Raw genomic sequence first — 10,036 nt, forward strand, 5'->3', positions numbered from 1 at the left:
GAAGAGAACCCCAAATAAGAGGAATCCAAAGAGGACCACACCAAGACACATCATAATTAAAATGCCAAGGGCTAAAGACAAAGAGAGAATCTTAAAAGCAGCAAGAGAAAAACAGTTAGTTACCTACAAGGGAGTACCCATACGATTGTCAGCTGATTTCTCAACAGAAACCATGCAGGCCAGAAGGGAGTGGCAAGAAATATTCAAAGTGATGAATAGCAAGAACCTATAACCAAGATTACTCTACCCAGCAAAACTATCATGTAGAATTGAAGGTCAGATAAAGACCTTCACAGACAGGAAAAAGCTAAAGGAGTTCATCACCACCAAACCAGGATTATATGAAATGCTGAAGGATATTCTTTAAGAAGAGGAGGAAGAAGAAAAAGGTAAAGATAAAAATTATGAACAACAAAGTGACAACAAATAAATATCTATCAACAAGTGAACCTAAAAATTAAGTCAGAATAAACTGGTGAATATAATAGAAGCAGGGGCAGAGAAAGGGAGTGGACTGACAATTCTTGGGGAGAAGGAGGTGTGGGGGGTGCGGGAAGAGACTGGACAAAAATCTTACACCTATGGATGAGGACAATGGCAGGGGGTAAGGGCATGGGGTGTGGTGGGAACCAGGTGGAGGGGAGCTATGGGGGGAAAAAAGAGGAACATCTGTAATAATCTGAACGATAAATATATATTAATTTAAAAAAAAAAGAATTAACTTCAATATCGTTTACTGCAGGGTGGTTCACAATATCTGACAGGTATCCTTCCAAACCTGTAGAAGAATTATTAGATGACATGGAATAGAACAAATTAAAAACCAGGGAGATGGAATGGTGGGTGGGTTTTGAAAGAGGCTAAATGCCCACACTTTTTAAAAAAGACTAGAAAGGTATACATCAAAATGTAAACATTGGTTTTTCAAATAAATTAAAAAGCAAGGGAAAGAAGGAAATGTAACCAGTCTTAACAGATAATTCAATTTTGAATCTGTTCTAAAATAAAATTTTAAACTCCTAAATTTATGTGAAAATATTCTTTCTCAATGTATACAGAACAATGACACTTTAAAAATCAAATCATATTTCTAAGGGTATTTCTGTCATGACTGTGTAATATATGACTATGCAAATGACTCTTTCTTTACCTGAATGTCAATGTAAGATCCTCGGTTGGAACCTTAGCTTGTGGTTCTGGTTGTCCATTTTCTGCTTGCTTACTTGTGTTCAATTTGCTTTTCATATCCAGAGAACACTGGTTCTCCTTAAGAGAAGGAAAGAGAAGGAAATAAATTCAATTAGCTTCTATTTAATGGTGCTAATGGAAGAGAGATCAAACAGAGATAATACAAACTGATGATCCAGAAATCATATAGTTTTGTAAAATGACTAAAGAAACAGGCAGACTAAAAGAGAGACATACACAATACAGTACAATCCACTTGTTCACTACCCAAGCTGAACAATAAGGGGGAGAATGCCTCAAGTTAACATGGAAATATCTCACATAAATGAGGACTTAGAAAAAGCAAGCCAAATATAAAATCTATCTATAATCTACTTAATGAAAACAGAAAAACTACCCCATTTATTTGCTTAGAAAAAATGTGAAAGCTACACAACAACAAAGTCAGTTACATGCAACCTGGGGGACTGGTTCAATCCCCGAAGATTCAAAATTTACTGAAATGGACGTTAGTGCACTATGAAGCAAAGCCTAAGCACATCCATGTATATAATGCCACAGGAAAGGGTGTGTAGATTGTATCCCATAAGAAAAGCCAGATCATCAATAACAAGGGCTATGAAAACTAGAATGCTATTTGGTAACATGTAGTACATCTTTATATAACATGACAATATCAGCAAAATCATAAACAACACACTCCCACTGCTTCCTTAATCAGTAATGTTTAACAGAAATGTAGTAACTTCCAAGTACCTGCCTTGTTTTCCCTAAATGTTTTTTTGTAATGCAGAATCCCAACACAAAGAACACAGTCAAATCAAAAGGGAATGAGGAGCCCTGGCCGGTTTGGCTCAATGGATAGAGCATCAGCTTGCGGACTGAAGGGTCCCAGGTTCGATTCCGGTCGGGGGCATGTACCTTGGTTGTGGGCACATCCCCGGTGGGAGGTGTGCAGGAGGCAGCTGATGGATGTTTCTAACTCTCTATCCCTCTCCCTTCCTCTCTGTAGAAAATCAATAAAATATATTTTTTTAAAAAAAGGGAATGAGGAGAGGAATGATAAAATAGGATGAAAGCCCATCTTCATGAGACTTATTCTAAGCATTTATTACTCCTTGGAGTGCCTTGGGGTGATGATTCTACAGTTCTGGGTGATTCTACAACTCTAGAGCTATGAGTTCCATGACGGACGTTTTCCTTTTACCTTCCCTCTCTTTTCCCACCGCAACACTCACCAAACTCAGTTCCCGGGTTCTCTTCCCGATTTCCCTTTCCACCTGGTGCAGTTCCAAGCTCAACTGCTCACTTGAGATCATTCCAGGCCATTTTGGAGGTGGTGGTGGTGGCTGTGACTGAGCTGCCAAGGTGTTCACCTCCCTCTGCAACACCAGCCTGTTACTAACAGCCTAGTGCATGAAGCCAAGCACATACACAATTCAACACATTTCACACCATGCACAGAAAGGCCAGGCCCGATTTCAGACCACAGCCAAAAGCAGCTTATCACTCAGGTATTTGCAATAAAAATGGTGCAACTGTAAGATACTGTCTCTTTCTTTGAGTACTATGTGAAAATAAAAACACAGAGGATTTAAACTTAGTGAATAGTAATTTGATCTTAGGTATAAGTAGCTCTTAAAGAAGTCAACATTAAATGTACATTCTTCCCCCTTTTTATTTACATTTTTCTGAAGTAAATCCTTTAATTTCAATGAAATCTCATTGATGGCAAGGAAGGACCTTTAACCACAGTTGAGTTAAATATGTGATAAGCTTCCAAATGATGGTGATATTCTTTTGGGACAGAAAATGGGTCTAGAAATTTCAACTAAGATAAAACCATAAATCAGCAGCAACACTGAATTCGGAGTTTGAAGACCTGGGCTCATGTTTCAATCTCTGTAAAACTAAAACACTTCAACTAAAAAAGGGTAATAATAACATCTGCCTAACATACCTGTCAGGGACATTGTATGAATCAAATAACATGTGATAATAACTTATAAACTAAAAGAACTGTATTGATGAAGGTGCTATTATTATACAGAGGCTATTTTTAAAAGTCAAAGATCTAAGCTTCTATTTTTAAAATATGTATGAATAAATGCTGGGACTTAAAGAATATAAGACAAATTTTAAAAAGTTAAAGAAATATAAGAAATTAAAAACCAATTTTAAGTTAAAGCACATGTTGATAAATATCTATTGTGAAAATTTAGATAACCTGTCTTCTATCCTTAAGCAATAAAATAATAATTTTTGCACCGTCCCAGAACTAAACTCTAAGTGCTTCAATTCTTTGAAGAAAGGACACCTATATATTAGTAATTGTTAAAGTAGTACTTCAAAAGATCCTCCTAAAATTTTTGAGCACTCTTCAAAAACTGGAGTAAAAAAATATCTATAAGCTGGTACCTCTAGTCCACGTAGCTGGGTCTGTTGGCTAATTTGATGGTTTAGCTGCTGCAATTCTAGTCGTAGCTGTTCCCTGTCAGCAGATGGAAGGGGTTTGCCATGACTGGCCACTTCTGACATGGATATTCTCTCCCTTTGGTGGGAAAGAAAGCATGGAACAAATTACAATGTTTGCTTTTAAAAAATACTGACTAGAAAAACAAAATAAGAGAAGTTGAATAATTTTAAAGGTTGGTAAAAGTAAAAAGAATGACTCATACCTTTCACTGAAGTGTCCCTGAGAAGGTATGTTTTGATGAGGTGAGTAGGGAGAACCTCCCCAGCCACCATGGGTTCCATATGGACTGTAATCTGTAAGAGAAGAGTAACTCACTATAGAGCAACACAATCCACAGATTTGATTCTCCTAGGGCTGTGGTCGGCAAACTGCGGCTCTTGAGCCACATGCAGCTCTTTGGCCCCTTTAGTGTGGCTCTTCCTAAGCCTTAGGAGTACCCTAATTAAGTTAATAACAATGTACCTACCTATATAGTTTAAGTTTAAAAAATTTGGCTCTCAAAAGAAATTTCAATCGTTGTACTGTTGATATTTGGCTTTGTTGACTAATGAGTTTGCCGACCACTGTTCATGGTCTAAAAGGCACAGGCATGGTATGTACACAGCTATCTGGAAAGATGTCTCCCAGTACAGTAACAGGGCACTGATGTCCTGTTGAAACACCAGTCTTGGTAATTTTTTTCTTTTGCTTCAATTAAAAAAAAATGAGAATGCATTATTTTAATAAAGAGTAATGAAGCTATTAAAAAACTAGGCAATCTTCATATAAGACATTCAATTTTAGTTTATACCCCTAGAATTGCCTGGGTTATAATTACCTTTCTACAGGGATAATTCCAAGGAAAAGTTTGAAGACAGACTGTCTTGGAAGATTATGGGAAGCACTGACAGTAAGAGAGTAGTAGGGAGGGTGCTGGGTGGTCATGTCTGTGAACCCTCTAGATGAGATTACCCCAGAAGTTCTTACCTGAAATATTAATTGATTTTGTGGGAGCTCCCTGAGGTGCCATAGCCTGCATTGGGCCAGCACCCTGATATATTGTTTTGGAAGTTCGAGAGATGGCACCAAACCGAGATACTGTCGGTCGGTCTCCAAATGGGATGAGGTCATCATCACTGGTTTCTGTTGCTCTTCTCTGATGATCCAACCGCTGGTCTCTCATTCCTTTACTCTCCACATTCTGATAAGTAAAATGAGAAATCCACCCCATACTTAGGTCTCTAATATAATTTCCTCTAACTGTAATTAGGTTGAAAAAGAGTACAATATCCTTACTGCTAAGATTAAAATCATTAGTTGCCTTTGGTTGGTTGTCATATAAAACATCACTTTTTAAACCTTTGACCATTCCACAATATTATATTTTACTAGAGGCCCGGTGCACAGATTCGTGCACTGGTAGGGTCCCTCGGCCTGTGGGGATTGGGCCAAAACCAGCTCTTTGACATCCCCTGAGGGGTCCCGGATTGTGAGAGGGCAGTTCTCGGGTGACGCACCCTGGAATCAGGCACCCTCCTCTCTGGTTCCAGGTCCATCACCTGAGAACAGCAGCTGCCAAGTCACTGCAGCTCAGCAGCTTCTGCGTTGAGCGTCTGCCCCCTAGTGCAGTGATGGCGAAACTTTTGAGCTCGGCGTGTCAGCATTTTGAAAAACCCTAACTTAACTCTGGTGCCGTGTCACATATAGAAATTTTTTGATATTTGCAACCATAGTAAAACAAAGATTTATATTTTTGATATTTATTTTATATATTTAAATGCCATTTAACAAAGGAAAATCAACCAAAAAAATGAGTTTGCGTGTCACCTCTGACACGCGTGTCATAAGTTCGCCACCACTGCCCTAGTGGTTAGTGTGCGTCATAGCTACTGGTCAGAGCATCTGCCTCCTGGTGGTCATTGCGCATCATACCTACTGGTTGCACAGTTTAACAGTCGCTTAGGCTTTTATATATATAGATATCATGAGTCAGCCCATATATACATTCAAATGTAATTTCCTGACAAATATTTAACCTTACTATATGAAATGTACTCTGGTATTTATATTGTTATTCTAATTCATTTCTTTAAAGACCCATCATGACCCAATCAGCTAATTTCAAAACTCAGTAGTTAGAAAAACACTGTTTAAAAATGTAAGTGCCAACACAGGATCTTCAAAGGGGTTCAAGTCAGAAAGAAATAAGTATTGAAATAAATAGAAATGGAAATCTAATTGGTAGACCATTGCTACTGAAAGTATATAGTGTGGGAGCAGCAGCAGCAGCGATTGGAAAATATTAGAAATGCAGACTCTCAGGTCCCACCCCAGTCTTTCTCAACTTGAACCTGCACTTTAACAGAACTCTAGGTAATTTATGTGGACATTCATGTCTGAGAAACAGCTAGACTTCTTTCACCATTTAAGAGATTTTCAATTACATCTAGGTTAGGTTGGCAAACCTTTTTATTTACTGATCTAAGAAAATGAGGGTTTTTTTGCTAATATTTGTTACTTTACTATAATAACCCTTTCTGAAAGCCAGATACAAAGCAAGGGTTTCTGTTATCTCTTCCTCCTCATCTCATTCCTGTTCTTAGAGAGACAGTTTTCTATGGCCTAAAAACGTGTCCCCAATTACACCATAGAAAAACAAAAGGTTCATTTTTTGCTTCTTCTTCCTCTACATCCCTTTCTATCTGTCTATCTCCTTCCCTCCCTTCCTGCCTCCCTCTGGCATCTAATTATATTTATACTATAGGTATCACTTTACTCATTTATAGCAGTATTAGCATCTAAGTCTCCCTTTTCTATTAAGACAATTGGTCTTCTTTTAACCAGCTGGACAAATATTTGTCTACGAAAGCCAATATAATAACCTAGGAAACCTTTGTTACAGTTAATAAGGGCAAATGTTAAAGAATAGTCAAGGCATACCTTTAACCCAGCAATACCATTCTCTAAGCATAATTTCCATGCATGTGCACAAGGAGACATACACAGAAATGTTCACTGTAGTAGTGCACATAATAGTAAAAGATAAAAAAAAATAGCCTAAATAGAAAAAAATAGCCTAAACATCCAACAGAAAAAGAAATAATTCATATATATATTTATTGTTGGATTTCAGTTATCCAATGATATAGGATAAAAGCAGTTAAAATGAATGAACTTGAACTACAGGTATAAATTTGGATACATCTCAAAAACACTGCTGAGTGGAAATGCAAATTGAAGTATATAATATATAAGGTCTATAAACATGCAAAACAAAGTGGTTTAAGAAGTATAAAATTATCTATGCAATGATAATTCAGGATAGAGGTTACCTCCAGGAAAGGAGGGAGGGGAAACAAGAGATTAGGCAAGTATATGCAGGAGGATTTAACTACTTTTGCGAAGTTTTATTTATTTTTTTAATAAAGAAGTAATTAGGATAAAATACTGATAATATTAAGCTTGGGTACACTGGTGTTACATTATTTTTTTGTTAAGAAAAAAATAGCATAAGTGTAACATTTCAGTATACCACAGCTCACTTGAGGTTAAGTAGCTCCAAATCTGACTCAAATACTACTATTGTTCACTAGATTCCACTTTGTTGTTTAAACTTCAAAGTTGTAGAAGAGTTATAATTTCTTGGACAAGAAATCCAGTATCTTGATTAATTATGCAAAATAATTTAATTTTGTTTCTAAACTGTTGTTGGGTTAACTGCTAGATGTACAGAAATATAACAAATGTTCTTCTTTGTCTAGGTAAGTATTAAAATATTTTTATTTACTCCCAAAAAAACAAACAAAAAAGTATAGTTTAAATGTAATTCAATTGCATAGTATATAATATGGCCTGAAACTCTTAAGCAAAGCTCAATTATGTATCTGTACTATAACGGGTGATAAGTTACTTGGTTATCTGGGCTTATATTAATTATGGCTTAGTTATTACACATACCATCATTTCCACACTCCCTGCTGCCACAGCATCTTTGGGTTTTGCATCTTTGGTTCCAATGTAGGAGCCGATGGTGTCACATGACCAGGGAGAGTATTGGCTATAATCATTTCCTTTATATTTCCCAGCTACCTTCAATTCTTCATCCAATAACTAAAGAAAGGGGGGAAAAAGAAAAGAAAAAATAGGAAATGGGTCTATGAATAACAACACAGAAAAAGCAGGAATTTCTTAGAACATCATGCTGAAACAAGGTAATGGTGGTTATTTGATTTGTCACAACAGATTTTTATAGAATATAAAACATATACAACAAGTGAAGAATGATGTTTAGCCTTTACATTGTTAGCAGAAGTCAGAAAGGAAGTATCTCAGTGTCTTTCAAGGAATCAAGCTGGAGTTTTGAGGTTTGATCATCCTCTTCCTCATTAGATCATGTCAATATGTAAGCAAATATGTACCAAGCCCTCAAGTTTTGCTAAACCGCCCCCTCAATGTTTCTTTCAATAACATTCCAGGTAAAAAAGAATATTAAAACTATTTTGAATGTTCTATATAGTTATGTTCTATATGGTAATAACTTTTTTACTGAAATCTCTTTAACAGTAATAATTCATATCTTGAAAAATTTCTTGTCCTGAGGTTGACTCAATGGAGTGAAAAGGATAAGATGCATAATTTTGTTTTCTCAAGATGAAATCTGAAATTATATAATGACAGAATAGCTATTCTAGGTCTAATGTATTTTTACTAAATTCACAACATTCATATCTGTGTAATGTTTTGCAGTATTCCAAGTGCTTTGATGCACACTATCTCTTTCATATGTTCAAATCCACATGATCTAACCAAGGCTCCATCAGTCTAGGGCAGTGCTAGAACTACAACTTCAATACTGCTTTCACTTCAGATATATATACTGATCCCTAGGGGCCACTGGTACACATAACTGGCTCTATGCCTACCTCCATCTATAAAACAATCTTGTTTTCTGAATCATCAGTATTGGTCTTCTGTGTGGCACAGGGTCTGCTGTTTCCAAGTATCACTCAGTTCCAACCACAACTCCTACTTCTATGGTTAACACCTTTTTTGTTTGTCCTACCTAATAAAAAATATATTTTTAATAAAAAATATACTTTTAGTAATTTCAGAGAGGAAGGGAGAGGGAGATATAGAAACATCAATGAAGAGAGAGAATCATTGATTGGTTGCCTCCTGCATGCCCCACACACTGGCGATTGAGTCCACAACTGGGGGATGTGCCCTGACCGGAAATCGAACCATGATCTCCTGGTTCATAGTCAACGCTCAACCACTGAGCCACTGTCCTACCTCTATTTTTTAAAATTCTGTCTCTGTTATCATTTCTCTTCCACTTACAAACTTTGTGTAGAACAACTAGCTTTTTAGAGACATGCTCTACTAACGAGGGCTTTTCCCCCTGACCATAATGTATTATGCATCTGTTAAAAAGAATGAGAAAAGGTTATATACTGACAGAAAGACATGCAGTGTAATTGATTAAATGAAAACAAAAAACAAACAAAAAAATACAAAACACACACAAAACCTTAAGATATTACTAAATGATACTTATTAGTTCACCCATAAAAAAGTTGAAATATCTAATAAACTGACAATGATATAAAAAATGGGAAATTTGGAGAAATTCTTGTTATGTATTTTTACAATGTATAAAGTTAACACAACTCTATGTATGTTATTTATGATCAGAACTGAAATTTAAATACAGTTGATCCATGAACAACACGGCTTTAAACTGCATAGGTTCAGAACCAAGATGGCGGCATAAGGTATAGATAGACCTGTGCGTGCTGCCTCCCACAACATTGAAACTACCAACTATAAGACAAACAGCTATCATTCAGAACCATGGGAAAGCTGGCCCAGTGGAAGTTCTACAACTGGAAGGAAAGGAAGAAGCGCATTGAGACTGAGTAGGATATGCAGAGGCGCCAAGAACAGAGGTATGGAGTTGCGCACCAGGCGGGCTGCAACTGGATGCGCGGTTTTTTTCAATCGGAAGGGGTTACAAACTCTCGAATCCACTGAGCTTGTTTGGGGCGGGATTCTGAGGTCCCAGGCCCCTACAGGGAGAGGTGGGAAGGCCTTGCAGCGGGTCGGAAAGTGAGGGTGGCTCTCTCGAGGAGCTGCTCGCCGGCACTTGACGCGGAGTTGCGGAGTTGCGGAGAGGCGAGGAGTTGTAGAGAAGCCATTGCTGCTTGCTCCGCCCTGGTGATTCCCTGAGACCCCGCCCTACTCAATTTCCATCCCTGCCTAAGCTGTGCCAGTGGCACAAAAGGAACCACCTGAGCTTTTGCAGCGTAACCCAACAAACTGCAGATTTCAACTCCTTGCACGCATAAGGGACACACTCAAGAAGCAGACTCAGGTTCGGAGGAAGCCGGAGCC

General features: G+C 37.5%; 1 protein-coding gene across 3 annotated transcripts in view; it reads right to left on the reverse strand.

Annotated features, from left to right (window-relative positions):
- RC3H1 (ring finger and CCCH-type domains 1) overlaps window positions 1-10,036 on the reverse strand; it is a 53,967-nt gene that overhangs the window by 3,701 nt on the left and 40,230 nt on the right. For 2 of the 3 annotated variants that reach the window (XM_014540904.1, XM_005867677.2), the window contains exons 14-19: window positions 7,601-7,753; window positions 4,631-4,844; window positions 3,867-3,957; window positions 3,607-3,739; window positions 2,427-2,597; window positions 1,151-1,266 (exon numbers count right to left, since the gene is read on the reverse strand). In XM_014540904.1, the coding sequence (XP_014396390.1) occupies window positions 1,151-1,266; window positions 2,427-2,597; window positions 3,607-3,739; window positions 3,867-3,957; window positions 4,631-4,844; window positions 7,601-7,753 (878 nt within the window). The remainder of the gene's footprint in view (window positions 1-1,150; window positions 1,267-2,426; window positions 2,598-3,606; window positions 3,740-3,866; window positions 3,958-4,630; window positions 4,845-7,600; window positions 7,754-10,036) is intronic. The other variant, XM_005867678.2, reaches the window with a different exon arrangement.

The sequence above is a fragment of the Myotis brandtii genome, unplaced genomic scaffold, assembly GCF_000412655.1.
Source record: "Myotis brandtii unplaced genomic scaffold, ASM41265v1 scaffold250, whole genome shotgun sequence".
NCBI lineage: Eukaryota > Metazoa > Chordata > Mammalia > Chiroptera > Vespertilionidae > Myotis > Myotis brandtii.